This window comes from Protobothrops mucrosquamatus, unplaced genomic scaffold, assembly GCF_001527695.2.
Source record: "Protobothrops mucrosquamatus isolate PMUCROS unplaced genomic scaffold, P.Mucros_1.0 scaffold337, whole genome shotgun sequence".
Classification (NCBI taxonomy): Eukaryota; Metazoa; Chordata; class Lepidosauria; order Squamata; family Viperidae; genus Protobothrops; species Protobothrops mucrosquamatus.
Window position 1 is genome coordinate 767,597 of NW_015386675.1, and position 18,165 is coordinate 785,761.

The 18,165-nt window shown below is 39.3% G+C and overlaps 2 protein-coding genes across 2 annotated transcripts in view; one reads left to right on the forward strand and one right to left on the reverse strand.

Annotated features, from left to right (window-relative positions):
• The window catches only part of LOC107286910 (cationic trypsin-3-like), an 8,369-nt gene extending 7,019 nt beyond the window's left edge, over positions 1-1,350 (reverse strand). Inside the window, exon 1 of the mRNA XM_015815352.1 lies at positions 1,311-1,350. Within this exon, the coding sequence (XP_015670838.1) occupies positions 1,311-1,350 (40 nt within the window). The remainder of the gene's footprint in view (positions 1-1,310) is intronic.
• A 1,847-nt stretch (positions 1,351-3,197) lies between these two features.
• LOC107286924 (cationic trypsin-3) lies at positions 3,198-9,641 on the forward strand. Its single transcript, XM_029284029.1, has 6 exons — positions 3,198-3,313; positions 5,955-6,005; positions 7,296-7,469; positions 7,794-8,047; positions 8,799-8,935; positions 9,429-9,641. Exons 1-6 carry the CDS (start codon positions 3,198-3,200, stop codon positions 9,576-9,578), a joined length of 882 nt encoding a protein of 293 aa, XP_029139862.1. The 3' UTR covers positions 9,579-9,641.
• The last annotated feature ends 8,524 nt before the right edge of the window (positions 9,642-18,165 follow it).

Here is an 18,165-nt window from a genome sequence, read left to right on the forward strand (position 1 = left end):
AAGACCCTGTTGCTAGTTAGCCAACCAGCAACGGGCATGAAACTGTATGCAGATGGAGAAGGGCAATCACCCTTAATGGGCGATCAATGGTGAAGGGCAATCACCCTTAATGGGCGATCAATGGTGAAGGGCAATCACCCTTAATGGGTGATCAGGATATGCATAGGGGATTAAGGGGGGGAATACAAAGAACACAACATAGTGCTTTTGATCCAAAGGCAAAGCCTGCTTTAGAGTATGGGAGTATATGCATAAGGCATATCTCCAACTCCTTAGAGATACTGATCCCCCACCCCCGATTGTACAATTAGGTAATCTGAAATCCTAGGAAAAGGTGGATCTGTTTTCAGGAGTTATAGAAAGCTGCCATTCACAAGCCCCTTGTACATTCTATAGCACCTTTTTGCCTTCATATTCAAAGTACTGCACATCCCTCAGTCAAAGATCCTTTGAATAGCTCTCCTCCTCTATGGAACCATTTATCTCCTGCAACAGCATGGAATTGATATCCGTTTCTGAGTTTCAAGTTATGGATAATCTTTAAGAATACTTGAGTGGTTGGGTTTAGTTTTAAAGAGCCTAGGGTTTGTCTCTCACCATTGCCTCAAAGAAGAGCTTGCCTGTTCTCAGCTATTTTTGTGTACAATACATTTTTCACTTGGTGTTATTACCAATCAACTTTGACAGCTTTATGATCAAAGTACTGCACAGCCCTCAATCAAAGTTCCTTTGAATAGCTTCCCTTCTTTATGGAACCATTTGATAATGATTTGTGTTTCAAGTTATGGATAATCTTTAAGAATATTTGAGCTGTTGGGTTTAGTTTTAAAGAGTCTAGGGTTTGTCTCTCGCCATTGCCTCAAAGAAGAGCTTGCCTGTACTCAGCTATTCCTCTGCACAACACTTTTTTCACTTGGTGTTATTACTGGGAATAAGATATGCTAGCCCACACACTGTGCAGAATAATTAGCAGCTTCAGCTGAAACACCAACTTTCCTTGGCTATTTCATCCACAAAGACACCTGGTTCAAAATTAATGATATTTGTCTAATATAATACTGTAATCCAGTGTTTCTGAACATCGACAGCTTTTCAATATAGGGACCACTAGAAACCCCAGGAAAAAAATCTATAATTTAATCTTGGTGGTTTAGGAGTCTCACCTTTACAAATTCAGCCCTGAATTGTTAAAAAAAGTTCTCAGGCTAACTAGTTTGCTGTTTAAATTCTACTTGAAAATCTACAAAGGTGTCTTATCAATCTGAAGATAAGACTTCTCAGCTCTTATTCTGAGGAAATGATTGACTTACCAGTTGCTCCCAAGAATGCTAGCAGCCAAATGAACTTCATATTGCCTTCGTCTATCAATGGGGAAGACCAGAGGAGTTGCTACACATATTTATGTTGTGGAACCAGTATTATCTTTGCTCCAAAGACTCAGCCGAAAGGAAAAATACGCAATGGAAAATACAAACTTTGTTACTTGGAACTCAACTAATAACAGGTGGAGCAGAAAGAGGGAATTCACATGAGTTTCCCCCTTACCCGATCCAACCATTTAATCCTGCTATTCTTAGATCAATACTGCAGAATCTAAATTTATCATACTAAATGTTAAAGATTCTATTCTTGACATCCTTGCAGGTAAATAAATATTATTTCTATGAAGTGGAAAAATTGTGTGTTATCATTATCATTTCAAAAGTTCCTGGGTCATGTTGGATGACACTGCATAAATGATGGAGATCAGAATGTGGGTGAAAAAGTGTATTGAACATGGTCATAAAATTTCTGCTAAAAACAGAGACTGGAAATGTGTCTATCAGTAGAGACCACAAAACTGATACTAACCTAACAGCTGATTTTGCTTAAATGAATTTTCATTTTACAACTGAAAAATTCAACTATACTGGAACATTTATGTTTAATTCAGTGTGGAATCAGTTTTCCTGTCTATTACATCTAATACAAAAGAGAAAAACTAAATCTCCTTTTAATTCTCCTGATTGCTGGAAATGGTATCACCAGAGAACTTTTCAGTAAGGAAATAACAATCTTTGACTGTTCAAAATCCCTTGCGAAAATAAATAACAAAGAGCAGCTTTGCACCGAAAAGACAGCTGCACTGAATGTACCTAACGCAGACATGCATCTCATGTCTGAAAACTGAGTTGCCATACTGTTAACACACGTGTTGTTGAGCATTCTCTTTAGATGGAAAGGTGGAAATAAAAAGTGGAAATGTCTACCCTATCCAGGTACCGAGAGTGCCACCCTTCAGAACCTCCTCTAATAGATCTGTAGAATTAGCCCATGAGAGTGGCTGGGTTGAGGAACAGTGAGTGGCCTTAATTCATCTGATGTGGCCAAGAGAAGATCAGTCTTGTGTCTCTTGTGTTTCAGGCACTCATATAATTTCATGTATCATATGTGTGACCAACCCAGATTGGGTTCTAATAACATGTATGTTAAAAATAATGAGCCAGGAGAAAAAAAATGGGAAGGCCGTAGAAAGCTTGGCCCATCCTCTTGCTGTTGTTGTGGGGATGCATTTAATTTAGTGACACAAGGAGAGTAAATCTTATTCTGAAAGAGAAAGAAATGTTTACGGAAAAAGCACTTTTAGGTTTCAAGTGTGACAGTGTGTATTAAGCATCTCTCCCAGGACGGATCTTGCCCTCCCCTGCAGTCTTCATAGGTCTTTGCCACGGGGTCACTGTGACCCAGAAGGAACGCTTTAAAACCATCCAAGCAGGGATCCAGATGGACATCATCGCTTGTGAACACGATGACAGCAGCTATTTATTCATCTATTGGTATCGGCAGGAGCTTAATAGTGGACAGACAGAATTACAACTCATCGGCTATTCCATACAAGGAAACAGAGGAAAATGGGAACTTCAAATGTTTTATGTATTCGGTTCTCAGGCATTAGACGAAGACACATGATGAACAAGCAATCTCTTTATTAATCTTCTCCTTACAACCAAGCAACAGCCAAAAGGCACGCAGGCCTTTTATAGAGTCCTGAACCCGGACAGTGTCAGCCAATAGGAAGCTGGCTGTTTTCGCACTTTGCGCATGCGCACAAGGCTGGCGACAGCCAGTCTGGTCCCGGGCAGTTTTGGGTCTGCCCGGGACCGTTTGCAACATTTCTGAGCCTGCTGAATGCTTCAGCAGGCTCAGGACACAACGAAATGGAAAATGGGAACTTCAACATAGACAGACCAGATGTGACCCATTCTTCTCTCAGGATTCCTCCAGATGAGGCTGCAAAGCCAGCAGTATATTTCTGTGCTGTTTCTCAGGCACAGTGAGAGCTCCAGGTTTCACAGCTGCACATGAACTTTGCAGCGCTGCAATGAGCCTTGGTCCGTGCCACAAAGACATATAAGCCAGACTGCCTCAGTTATACAGCATCCGAATCACAGGAACATAGAGCAATAAAAACCTTTCTTGATCACCGTAATATTTAAGGGAGGGAAAAGAGAAAATCTGGCAAAACCTGATTGTGTTTCACTCTTATAAATCACTATGCAAACTAATAATCTAATTTAATACTGAAATAGAGGCCATTCTTGCTTAACAGTGTTAATTGGGACTGGAATTTCTCTCAGTAAGCAATGAGGTTGTAAATATCACATCACGTGACCATGCTACTTTTTGAGGGCAGTTCTGACAGTCCGTGGTTATCGTAATTAAGCAAGGATCACATAGATTGTTGAATGACCACAACTTTTGTTTTCTTGTTGACTTCCCATTTGGGGAGACCTTAAAAGAGATCTTCCCTAGATTAGAAGATGGATAGGATCATTTTAGACAAGGCAGCCCTAATATTACCTCTCATTGCATACAGTAGATATGGGTCACAGCTAGCTCTTTGAAGCAGACTGGCAATCAAGATTAGATTAGATTAGATTAGATTAGATTAGATTAGATTAGATTAGATTAGATTAGATTAGATTAGATTAGATTAGATTAGATTAGATTAGATATTGGATTTGTATAAGCCTGGCATCCAAAAAATTATAAACAGAGACAATTAATATATTAATCTGTGAATCACCAAGTCTCTTGTATTTAATGAAGAAAATTTGTTATGGTGTTTATAGGGAAAAAATACTTGTGTTCACCTCAAAATCCCTTCTTCTGACAATTGAAGTTAAGTGACTCTTTGCTGGAATTCTTGTGTCATAATCAGAATCTTTTTTCTCCTAAATATCATTAATCATACCTCTGAGGGCTAGTTCTTAGGATTGTCTCCAATCTATCAACTATCACTTCCTGGTATTGAGGAGGATACTCAAGACTGTTGTAAAGTTATCTTTGATGCGATATACCTAACTTATTCAGATTGGGTGATTATTGTTTTATCTTTATTTTGAGGTTAATACACATATCCTGGACTCAATTAATTGGAGCATTATCTTCTTCTTCTTCTTCTTCTTCTTCTTCTTCTTCTTCTTCTTCTTCTTCTTCTTCTTCTTCTTCTTCTTCTTCTTCTTCTTNTTATTATTATTATTATTATTATTATTATTATTATTATTATTATTATTATTATTATTATTATTATTATTGTCATCATCATCAAAGAAAAAGAAGACACAGAATATTTTCAAAGATGGAACTCATTTTATCAATGGCTGGAAAAACGGGATAGAGAGTAAGAACTTAACCTGTATTACTAAGCAAAACAAATCAACCCAGACAACACGTTATATATTAAGCACTAACGAATTGTAATAATAGAAAATTAATAAAATACTTTAAAAAAAAGAATGGCTGTTTTCTTATTGAAATGTTCTTCTATGACAGTATTAACCATTTCTCACAATCCTGAGAATCAAAAGGACAAACTTTACATTTGAGAAGATTCCCTTTTCCTCTTTTATGTTAAATATAATAGACAGAGGAGCTGATTCCACACTGAATTAAACACAAATGTTCAAACATCATTGCATCTTTCATCTGTAAAATATCTAGAGATAGGACCATAATCACAATTAGGTTAATCTCAGTTTGGTGGCTGGCAGAAACTTTTCCACTTTCTGTATTAACTGAAATTTTATGAGCATTTTCAGTATACTGTTTCGACCACATTTTGGGTGCCATCATTTAAGCAGCACCATCCGACAAGAGCATTCAGGAAGCTCTGAAATGTCAATCCCCCCAGAGGTCTTCACGCTTTTTACCTTGATGATATTCAGAAAACTGGTAAGATCTGATGGTTTTCCTGGGCTTCAGGGCGGGATGATGGGTGAGCCTGTCTTTTGGAGGATTTCTTTTTCTTTAAGTTATAAATCCACCTTCAGGCTGTTTGTGATTTTTTTATTATTTTCTTACTTCTAATTGTAAACCACTCAGAGTCACTAGGACTATGCAGCCTATAAACTATATGTATGTATAAATAAAGGAAACCTTAAGGCAAATAAAATGAATTCCAATTTCTCAAACTGAATAATTTTAAGTATTGGGGTTCTTTTTATGCCCTGAAGCCTAATAGCATCTATTCATAAGAATATACTTGGAGGGTAGATTTTTTATTTTTTGCAAGTCAGATGGAATTTAAAGTAACCATATTCACATAACTCACTCCATTTTTATTTAAATTAAATTGAGCTGAGTTTTTGTCTCGGGTTAATTGGCTTTTTGCTATCTGATCCCAGTATATCTGCAAGGAAGTCAAGAATAGAATCTTTAACATTTAGAACGATAAATTTAGATTCCACAGTATTGATCTAAGAATAGCAGGATTAAAGGGTTCGATTGGGTAAGGGGAAAACTCATGTGAATTCCCTCTTTCTGCTCCATCTGTTATTAGTTGAGTTCCAAGTAACAAAGTTTGTATTTTCCATTGCGTATTTTTCCTTTCGGTTGAGTCTTTGGAGCAAAGATAATACTGGTTCCACAACATAAATATGTGTAGCAACTCCTCTGGTCTTCCCCATTGATAGACGAAGGCAATATGAAGTTCATTTGGCTGCTAGCATTCTTGGGAGCAACTGGTAAGTCAATCATTTCCTCAGAATAAGAGCTGAGAAGTCTTATCTTCAGATTGATAAGAGACCTTTGTAGATTTTCAAGTAGAATTTAAACAGCAAACTAGTTAGCTTGAGAACTTTTTTTAACAATTCAGGGCTGAATTTGTAAAGGTGGACTCCTACACCACCAAGATTAAATTATAGAATTTTTTCCTGGAATTTCTAGTGGTCCATATATTGAAAAGCTGTCAAAGTTCAGAAACACTGGATTACAATATTATATTAGACAAATATCATTAATTTTGAACCAGGTGTCTTTGTGAATGAAATAGCCAAGGAAAGTTGGTGTTTCAGCAGAAACTGCTAAATTAATCTACACAGTGTGTGGGCTAGCATAATTTATTCCCAATAATAACACCAAGTGAAAAATGTATTGTACACAAAAATAGCTGAGAACAGGCAAGCTCTTCTTTGAGGCAATGGTGAGAGACAAACCCTAGGCTCTTTAAAACTAAACCCAACCACTCAAGTATTCTTAAAGATTATCCATAACTTGAAACTCAGAAACGTATATCAATTCCATGCTGTTGCAGGAGATAAATGGTTCCATAGAGGAGGAGAGCTATTCAAAGGATCTTTGACTGAGGGATGTGCAGTACTTTGAATGTGAAGGCAAAAAGGTGCTATAGAATGTACAAGGCAGCTGTTTCTTAAAAGAAGTGAAAATGTGTAAGTGTGTGAGGCATTGAAACTGTATATTAGGAGGCACCTCACAGATGAATGAAGAATGGCAAAATTCAGGGGTACCTATAATAAAATAAAAAGAGAATGACCCGTACAAAACTAGTATTCTCTTTTCGTTGGGACATAGAGAAAGAATAATCAAATATAGGAAGAAGGAGTGATCGGGTAGAAATGGACGACGTTTGTGGTTGAACAGAGTTTATGAAATCTCAAAATGAGAAGTTAGAAGAAAAAAAACATAATGGCAAACTGTTGCACAAATATGGTGGACATTAGGATGGTTTAGTAGTTAAGAGAGGTGTAGTGAATGTAATTGTATCTACATTTAGATAGATTTCCTTTTCTATTATTTCCTACATCCTTCTCTTCTTCCTGCCTTCCACCCTCCCTCCCTCCTCATATGATTTCCTACTAGTTGATTGGCCATCCATGGCTTGCCTGAATGGATTGAAGATCCCATCATATGGACCCTTCTAAGTATAACAAATATTTTGTGAATCCTTTCTGCTAAAATTGGAAAACATTTGGTTCCTCTTTCACCCACGATGAAATTTTCTCTAAATATTTTCACTATCCAGTTGCCTTCCCCATCGAAGATGAAAATGATGATAAGATTGTGGGTGGCTACACCTGCCAAAAGCATTCTGTTCCCTATCAGGTCTCCCTGAATGTCGGGCAACATATCTGTGGTGGCTCCATCCTAAACAACCAATGGATTGTTTCAGCTGCTCACTGCTCTAGGTCGTAAGTAATAATGTGTTCTTATTATATTTGGGACATCACCGTTGCACTAAAATATTTACTTGTATTAGTAAATCTAATAAATGATACACAAACATGCTTCTATTTGTACATACACACATATTTGTAGAAGTGTTCATTGCCTACTCAGTAGCGGAAGCCAACATGCAATTGCTTCCATCTTTTTCAGGATTCCACCACTCTGGACAACTGGATGCTCTTGTGAGCATCAATATTAGTGGGCCTGGCTTTTGGCTTACTGCAAGTTAAAGGGGGGTTGGATGAAAATTGATATGACCAAACTCTCTGTGTCTTGTTTTGCTTCAGCCGCATCCAAGTGAGACTTGGGGAACACAGTTTGACCAAAGATGATGGCTCCGAGCAGTACATTGATGCAGTCAAAATCATTCTCCATCCCAAATACAACCCCCGAACTTTGGACAATGACATCATGCTCATCAAACTATCCAAACCAGCCACTCTCAATTCCCGTGTTTCAGCAATCCGTCTACCAAGCAGCTGTCCATCCACCGGAGCAGTATGTTTAGTCTCTGGCTGGGGCAACACCCTCAGCAGTGGCAGTGAGTCTCTTTCATGTTCATTGATCAAGATAGGGTCAAGATGTGATTATGTGCAGTTGGGTTTATTGAGCAAAGCTAACAATTACAGAGGGCAAATAGCTAATACAAATTTATTTCTGGCATTCATTTCCCTCCAAAGTCCATTATAAATGTCACAACGTCATGTGAAACAATATACAGGTAGTCCTCACCTTATAACCATACATTTAGTTTTGGTTCAAAGTTATAACACTGAAATAACACTTTCAACCATAGCAGCATCCTTGTGTTCGTGTATTCAACATTCGGATGCTTGGCAACCTGCATGTTTTTATGATAGTTACAGTGTCCTGGGGTCATGAGAACACCTTTTGCAAACTTCTGACAAGCTAAGTCAATGGGGAAGCCAGATTCATTTAACAACTGATATTAACAATAGCAATGATTCACTTAGCAAGTGTTGCAAGATATAAAATGAGGCAAAATTTACTTAACAACTGTCTTGCTTAGCAACAGAACCCTTTGCCTCAGTTGTGGTCATAAGTTGAGGACTACCTGTACTCCAATCAGAATTTGCCTTAAGTCCAGGTTTTGGTCAACTGGACCATTTTTCCACTGAAGGAAAGGGTCATTGGCATCCTTTGGGCAACTATATTATTATAGAGGTTTGTAAGAGGTTCTTCTTTTCTATTATTGCTCTGTAGACAATATCTAGTGTATGTCTAATATTTACTTATGAAAATGAACACAGCCTCTCTGATCTTTCCCACAGTACACTATCCAGACCTCCTACAGTGCCTGGATGTCCCTGTACTTTCACAGAGTGAGTGCATTGGGTCTTATAAAGGGAAAATCACCAACAATATGTTTTGTGCAGGATACCTAGAAGGTGGAAAAGACTCTTGTCAGGTAAATCTTTCCTCCACTATTAGCATATATTTCAGACGGTGCTCAAAAATCTCCTATTGTATAAGTTAAATTCATAGCTGGCTGGTGTTTAAGCCTGAGGATATAATAGAGAAGTGGGTAGTTGGGGAGAGATCCCTATATTCACAAGTTGTTTCTGCAACCTCTCTGGTCTTTCCCTGCTTCTAATGAATAAACAAACAACATCAATCACTTGACCTCCAGTTCTTATTATGTTATGAACCGCACGCTGTATCTGCCTTCTCTTTTAGAAAGCTAAGGAGTAGTATTTCTGAAATTTTCATCCCATCCTGGTAGCAATGGTGACACCTAATATCAAGCAGTATTAAACCAATTTCACTTGGAAGATCTTTTGCTTTGTGCAAACTGTTCTGTCCCTCCACCCACCAGAGCATGCAAATTATAGATAATGCAAGTTATCTTCACTCACTCACTATCCCGCTTGCTAAATACATGTTCATCATTTCTTTTTCAGTGTGACTCTGGTGGTCCAGTTGTCTGCAATGGGGAACTCCAAGGAATTGTCTCTTGGGGCAGAGGATGTGCTCTGAAAGGCTTCCCTGGTGTCTACACTAAAGTTTGCAACTACGTTTCCTGGATTCAAGAAACCATCCGTTCCAACTGATCTGCACTTCCTGTCTGGAAAGCTCCCTTTTTGACATCTCCAGCTGACATTTCACAGATTGAGAAAAGAATGACTACATCTGCAAAAATAAAAATTAAGTTGTAGCGTGGCAAGCCTGGTGATTGGTGTCTTTCTCTGGTGGAGGGGTAAGGTCTTGGTCTTTAAACAAGATGAATTTTAATCCTTTTCAATTATCACATTCAAAGATAGCAAAATAATGAGGGAAGCCATGAAGAATTAGTAAGAATCACTTCTTAAATGGAACTGCTAATAGTTACAAAAGTTCAATGATGAATGATGATGGTGACGGTGATGGTGATGATGGTGATGATAATGCTCCAATTAATTGCGTTCAGGAGGTGTATATTAACCACAATATAGAATAGAATAGAATAGAATAGAATAGAATAGAATAGAATAGAATAGAATAGAATAGAATAGAATAGAATAGAATGGAGCTGGAAGGGACCTTCTAGACCAGCCCTCTGCTCAAGCAGGAGAACCTAGACCATCTCAGACAAGTGACTGTCCAGTCTCTTCTTAAAAATCTCCAGTGATGGAGTGCCCACGATTTCTGGAGGCAAGCTGTTCCACTGGTTAATTGTCCTCACTGTCAGGAAGTTTCTCCTTAATTCCAGGTCGCTTCTCTCTTTGATCAATTTCTTTGTTGTCCTGCCCTCTGGTGCTTTGGAGAATAATCTGACTCCCTCTTCTTTGTGGCAGCCCCTCAAATACTGGAACACTGCTGTCATGTCTCCCCTATTTCTTCTTTTCTTTAGACTAGCCAAACCCAAATCCTGCAGCCGTTCTTCTTATGTTTTAGTCTCCAGGCCTTTGATAAAACATAATCAAATCTGCAACCTTTAAGTATCAATGCATCAAAGACATCTTCAAAACAGTCTTGAGTATGCTGCTGAATACCAGGAAGTGAAGGGCTTAGGCAAATTGCTGGGATCAGCCACATTCCATAGTTTGAGAGCAGTCATATAGAAGGCCTACTTTGTTATACACCTACGCTTTATTTCACACCAGTAAATTTCTTTTGTAGCAACTTAGATTGGAGACAGTTCTAAGAACTAGTCCCTCAGAGGTATGATTACATTTTACAAAGGAGTTTGGACAGCACCTGATGGACAAAGTCGCTCAGATCCATTCCCAGTTGGATCCCATGCATGGAGATGGTCCTTATGAGATGCCCAGAGAGAGATCTTGCCCTATTATCTGGGTATGGTTTGATCCTGTTGGCCCCAATGAAGTGGACAGGGCCCTTGATGCTGTCAGTGCAATTGCCTGTCAGTTAGATACTTGTTCCTCCTGGATGGTGAAAAGTTCCAGGATGGTGACTAGCAGGTGGGTCCAGGCAGTGATTAATATGTCACTGGAGGAGGGGACATTTCCAGATGCTTTTAATGAGGTTCACCTCCTTAAAAAACTATCATTGGATCCCACCTGACTGGACAATTTTCATCCAGTTTCCAACCTCCTGTTCTTAGGGAAAGTTGTGGAAAATGTGGTGGCCTAGCAGCTGCTGAGGGTCCTGGGTGAAACAGATTATCTAGACCCCTTTCAGTCAGGATTCAGGCCCAGTTATAGAATGGAAATTGGTTGTGCTTATTGATGATGTCTGGTGAGAGCGAGGTGGAGGTACTGCTTGCTCTCCTTGATCTCTTAGTGGCTTTCAACACTATCAACCATGGTATTATTTTGGGTCGGCTGTGGGGACTGGGGCTGGGGCTGTGCAGCACAGTTCTGTGCTGGTTCAGCTCTTTTCTCCAGGGCCAGTCTCAACTGGTATTGATAGGGAATGAGAAGTCCAGCCCTCGCTCACTATTCTGTGATGTGCCACAGGGCTTGGTACTCTCTCCACTCCTTTTCAACATCTATATGAAACCACTGGGCAAGATCATTTGTCACCAATATATACAGTATGCTGATGACACTCAACTCTATATCTCCACTCTTGATGATACAAGTGATGCTGTGGCCGCCCTCTCACAGTGCCTGGAGACTGTGGGGGCCTGGATGGGAGTCAACAGGCTTTGACTGAACCCTGGCAAGACCAAGTGGCTTTGGGTACACAGGGCTCCGGGATCAGGGACTTCTCATCTTTGACTCTGGATGGGATGGCATTGCCCCAGAAAGATCTGATCTGCAACTTGGGGTTCTCCTGAACCCATCACTCCTGCTTGAGGAGCAGGTGGCAGTCACAGCTAGGAGGGTTTTGCACAACTTTATTTTGTATGCCAGTTGCAACCTTTCCTGGATCAGAATTCCCTGCACTCAGTCATTCATTCCCTGGTCATCTGAAGGTTGGATTATTGTAATGCGCTCTACATGGGGCTACTCTTGAAGAGCATTCAGAAGCTATAGCTGGTGCAGAGTGTGGCAGTGCAAGCAGTTTTGATGGCCCCTAGAATGGCCCCATTGTGAGCTGCTTTGGTTACCAGTCTGCTTTGGGATGCAATTCAAGATGTTGGTGATCACCTTTAAAAACCTTCATGGCATGGATCCAGGTTACTTAATGGATCATCTCACTCCACTGGGATTGGTTCATGCCACCTGTGACAGCAGAGGAGGTAATACTGTGGGTCCCATCAGTGTGAGTATTCTGGCAGGTGGGGTCCAGGAGGAAGGCCTTCTCTGCTGTTGCTCCTGCTGTTGCTCCTGGAAGATCTTTCCCTCCCCATGTAAGGTTGACCCCAACCCTCCAATCCTTTCACAAGGGCTTAAAGACACGGCTCTGCCAGCTGACCTGGGGGCCTAGTGGGGGAACAACACAATGGAGATCGAGTAACAACTGGTCCAACCTCCCCCTACTCTGGCCCTGCCCTCCCCATGTGTCTTTAGGTTTTGTTAGACTTCCAACTTTATTATTATTGTTGTTGTTGTTGTTGTTGTTGTTAGATATATATTTTTATGACTGTATGCCACGCAGAGTTACCCTATGGTAAGATGGGTGGCCAATAAATAATAAATAAATAAGTGATAATTAGGAGAAAAAGAATCAGGTTATGACACAAGAATTCCATCAAAGAGTCACTTAACTTCAATTGCCAGAAGAATGGCTTTTGATGTGAACACTATGAATTTTTTGCCTATAAACACCACATGAGATTTCTTCATTAAATACAAGAGACTTGGTGATTCACAGATTAATGTATTAACTGTCTCCATTAGAAAGCTGTATATGTTTTTGGAAGGCACGCTTATAAAAGTCCAATATATAGCATCTAATCATAATAATGATTGCCGGTCTGCTTCAAAGGGCTGGCTATGGCCCATATCTATGCAATGAGAGGTAATATTAGATGCTGCCTTGTTAAAATGATCCTATCCATCCTCTCAGATAATCTCAAGATCTCTTTTAGGTCTCCCCAATTGGGAAGCCAACAGAAAATCAAAAGTTGCAGTCACTCAACAATCTATGTGGTCCTTGCTTAATTATGGTAACCAAGAACTGCCAGAACTGCCCTCAAAAAGCAGCATGGTCATGTGATGTGATATTTACAACCTCATAGCTTACTGAGAGAAATTCCAGTCCCGATTACCACTGTTAAGCAAGAATAGCCTGTATTTCAGTATTAAATTATATTACAGTTCTAGGTAGCTTTAGTGTTTTGGAGCATATCTGCATTTAATGTTTAAGCCTTTCCTGTCCTGTACTCATGCTGGCTTCACTCTACACCAAGAAAACAAACTGATAGATCATAAAACAAATCAACCCAAAATTCTCACTAGTGGCATAGTTGGACAGGCTCAAATTATCCTACTTCAGAGACATTGTGCAAAGAGCTACGTAGTTCTGATCAATAAGTTTTTTTCCTGGAAGCAGATAATTTGTAGTCAAACACCAGAGTGGAGGATATCAAATAGGAACAGAGTGCTTTAAATTCCTTGCTATTCTATCCTAGTTGCAAATAATATTTTACCATTTGTTTGTAACTTCTCATTCATAACAGTCAAAATTCTATCAGGTTGCTTAGTCATTTATAAGGGTGAAACACAAACAGGTTTTGCCACATTTTCTCTCCCCCCCCCGCCCCCTTAAATATTACAGTGATCCAGAAAGTTTTACTGTTCTATGTTCCTGTGATTCGGATGCTGTATAACCGAAGCGGTCTGGCTTATATGTCTTTGTGGCATGGACTGAGGCTCATTGCAGCGCTGCAAAGTTCATGTGCAGCTGTGAAACCTGGAGCTCTCACTGTGCCTGAGAAACAGCACAGAAATATACTGCTGGCTTTGCAGCCTCATCTGGAGGAATCCTGAGAGAAGAATGGGTCACATCTGGTCTGTCTATGTTGAAGTTCCCAATTTCCATTTGTGGACTGTTTCCTTGTACGGAATAACCGATCAGTTTTAGTTCTGTCTGTCCACTATTAAGCTCCTGCCGATACCAATGGATGACTAAATAGCTGTTGTCATCGTGTTCACAAGTGATGATGTCCATCTGGGTCCCTGCTTGGATGATTTTGAAGCGTTCCTTCTGGGTCACAGTGACTCCGTGGCAAAGACCTATGAAGACTGCAAGGGAGGGCAAGATCCGTCCCGGGGGAGATGCTTAATACACACTGTCACACTTGAAACCTAAAAGTGCTGTTTTCTGTAAATGTTTCTTTCTTCTTCAGAATAAGATTTACTCTCCTTGTGTCACTAATGTTTCCTATAAAATCCTGCTCACATATCACCAGACAAAGGCTTAGAAATTGCATAATGAGGGACAGGGGTGTGGGAAAGCTATGAGCTTTATGTCTTTTCAATAGCATTTTGTTTTCCCTTTGCCAAATTAAATGCACTTTTTATTTCCACCTTTCCATAATAAAGAGAATGCTCAACACAGCTGAAAACAACATAAAGGCAGAAATAAACTCAAAGCAATATGCTGAAAGGCAAACAGTAGTGAAATCATTATACTAATAAATTCAGGTATAATATATCAAGTATAATTTATAATTCTATATTAATCGTATTTAAGACAGAGGACAATAATCAGACATCAAAAGCTGGATCACTTCTATTCTAGCAAAGACTTCTCAACTCATTTAGACAAACCTCCTAATTCTCACTTCTTGATCAGTTTGTTTCGTCGGCTTTTTTCTGCTGCAATGCTTCTCTTCTTTCTCTTTTTTCCTAACATCATTTTTCTGTGGGTTTTTTTTTAATTTTGGGAATAGCTAAAGCCATTTATCCACTTGAGAAAAAGAATCCCTACCTGCCCATAACTGCACCCCAAGTACTTCCCACTGCATTTCTCCTACCGCAAGAAAAGTCACAGCTTGACAGCTGAATCCTGGCACAGAAGAAGCTGCCTAGAGCACCGCTTTGGCGGGAGGAAGGGCTTCTGAGCCTCTCCAACCAAGCAGGAAGTGAAGGTGGGGACTTGCAACACCAGTTATGGAACTGACTTAGTAACAATATTAATGGCAGATTATGACAGATATTATTAGCAATAATAGTGGGTTTTTTTCAATTCTTCCTTTTCATTTTTTGTACAATCACATGTGTCTTAACAGTATGGCGTCTCAGTTTTCAGACATTGCAGAGTACATTCTGCATTCAGCAATCTCTTCAGTGCAAAGCTGCTCTTCGTTATTTATTTTCAGAATGGATTTTGAACAGATTGTTATTTCCTTACTGAAAAGTTCTCTGGTGATACCATTTCTAGTAATCAGGAGAATTAAAAGGACAAACCTTAAATCTGAGATTTACTTTTTCTCTTTTGTATTAGATGTAATAGACAGGAAAACTAATTCCACACTGAATTAAACACAAATGTTCCAGTATAGTTGAATTTTTCAGTTGTAAAATGAAAACTCATTTAAGCAGAGATATGACCAAAATCAGCTGTTAGGCTAGTATCAGTTTTGTGGTCTCTACTGATAGACACATTTCCAGTCTCTGTTTTTAGCAGAAATTTTATGACCATGTTTTTTCGCCCACATTCTGATCTCCATGGTTTATGCAGTGTCATCCAACATGACCCAGGAACCTTTGAAATGATAATGATAACATCGCCACAATTTTTTCCCACTTCATAGAAATAATATTTATTTACCTGCAAGGAAGTCAAGAATAGAATCTTTAACATTTAGAATGATAAATTTAGATTCCACAGTATTGATCTAAGAATAGCAGGATTAAAGGGTTTGATTGGGTAAGGGGAAAACTCATGTGAATTCCCTCTTTCTGCTCCGCCTGTTATTAGTTGAGTTCCAAGTAACAAAGTTTGTATTTTCCATTGCGTATTTTTCCTTTCAGTTGAGTCTTTGGAGCAAAGATAATACTGGTTCCACAACATAAATATGTGTAGCAACTCCTCTGGTCTTCCCCATTGATAGAGGAAGGCAACATGAAGTTCATTTGGCTGCTAGCATTCTTGGGAGCAACTGGTAAGTCAATCATTTCCTCAGAATAAGAGCTGAGAAGTCTTATCTTCAGATTGATAAGAGACCTTTGTAGATTTTCAAGTAGAATTTAAACAGCAAACTAGTTAGCCTGAGAACTTTTTCTAACAATTCAGGGCTGAATTTGTAAAGGTGAGACTCCTAAACCACCATGATTAAATTATAGATTTTTTCCCAGGGATTTCTAGTGGTCCATATATTGAAAAGCTGTCAAAGTTCAGAAACACTGGATTACAGTATTATATTAGACAAATATCATTAATTTTGAACCAGGTGTCTTTGTGGATGAAATAGTCAAGGAAAGGTGGTGTTTCAGCTGAAGCTGCTAATTATTCTGCACAGTGTGTGGGCTAGCATAATTTATTCCCAATAATAACACCAAGTGAAAAAAGTGTTGTGCAGAGGAATAGCTGAGTACAGGCAAGCTCTTCTTTGAGGCAATGGTGAGAGACAAACCCTAGGCTCTTTAAAACTAAACCCAACAGTGCAAATATTCTTAAAGATTATCCATAACTTGAAACACAAATCATTATCAAATGGTTCCATAAAGAAGGGAAGCTATTCAAAGGAACTTTGATTGAGGGCTGTGCAGTACTTTGATCATAAAGGCAAAAATATGGTACAGAATGTATAAGGGGCTCATAATAGCATCTGTCTAGAACTCTTGAAATCAGATCCACCTTTTCCTAAGGTTGCAGATCACCTAATTGTAAATCTTGGGGCAGAAAAATCAGTATCTCTAAGGAAATGGAGATATGCATACCTTCCCATACTCCAAAGCAGGCTTTGCCTTTGGATCAGAAGCATTACATAGCACAAACATGCACCCCACTACATCTCATCCTAGAAGAGTGGAAATTAGTAAATTTAATAGAGTATGCACACATGCTTCGATATGAAGGTGCACACATGAGTGTAGGAGTTTTCACTGCCTACTGAGTACTGGAAATCATCATGCAACTGTGCCCATTTTTTTCAGGATACATCCCCTCTGGGCAATAGATGCTCTTATGAGCTGCAGAATTAATGGGCCTGGCTTTTGTCTGATAGCACATTATAAACTATGCGTGATCAAAATCTCTGTTTCTTTTTATTCAGCCGAATCCAAGTGAGACTTGGTGAACACAGCTTGACCAAAGATGATGGTTCCGAGCAATACATTGATTCAGTCAAAATCATTCATCATCCCAAATACAACCCCTGAACTTTGGACAATGACATCATGCTCATCAAACTATCCAAACTAGCCAGTCTCAATTCCCGTGTTTCAGCAATCTGTCTACCAAACAGCTGACCATTCACTGGAGTAGAATGTTTAGTCTCTGGCTGGGGCAACACACTCAGCAGTGGTAGTGAGTCTTTTTCAGTTTCTTTAGCCAAGACAGGATCATCTGTGATCATATTCAGTTGAGTTTATTGAGCAAAACTAAGGAGAGATACCCCTCAAAGGCCCCGTATGTAGAGGGAATATGGAATGACCTTGAAGAACAGCAGGAAGAGCTGCTTGCAAATCAAGAGTCAGATTAGTGGAGCTTGATCCCAGAGCAAGAAAATAACTTGATCCTGCTACTATAGCTGATCCAAAAGTAGCTCTGACTTATATGCTGTTGTTTCTAGTCTGGTCTATCTTGATGGGCTGACAGAGTGCCACAAAGTGCAGATATGAGAACAGGAAGGTGCAAGTGCAAGGAAAAGGAAAACCAAAAGAAAACACTCAAAGGAAGTGGTTCAAAACAGTATCTCTTGGGAAAGAAGATATAATAAATGTCAGTCCAACATTTGTTTACTGCATTTAAAAAAAAATCCCTCAAACAGCCTAATATGTCCATGAAGCTGCTAATATATATGACGGTCTTGATTTCTGACAATTGCTTGGGCAAGGTTCTATAGTTTTCTTACCAATATTTTTGAATGTGTTTTTGAAAGTGATTTTTGGAAGTGGTGCCTGCAGTTTTTAGTAAAATTTTTGAAGTAGACAAAAGCCTTCCTGGCCAAAGTTACAACTGCTCATTGAGCAGGAGGTGTAAGTCCAACAAGACCCTCAAATTGCACACCATTCTTGAATGGGGAAATACAACCCCATCCAAGGTTAAAGTTGGGATATCCTCAGATCCAGGCAGTCCAAACACCCACATTCAGTCTCGTTAGCATTCAGTTAGAGAGAACCTTGACAGTCTCACTTG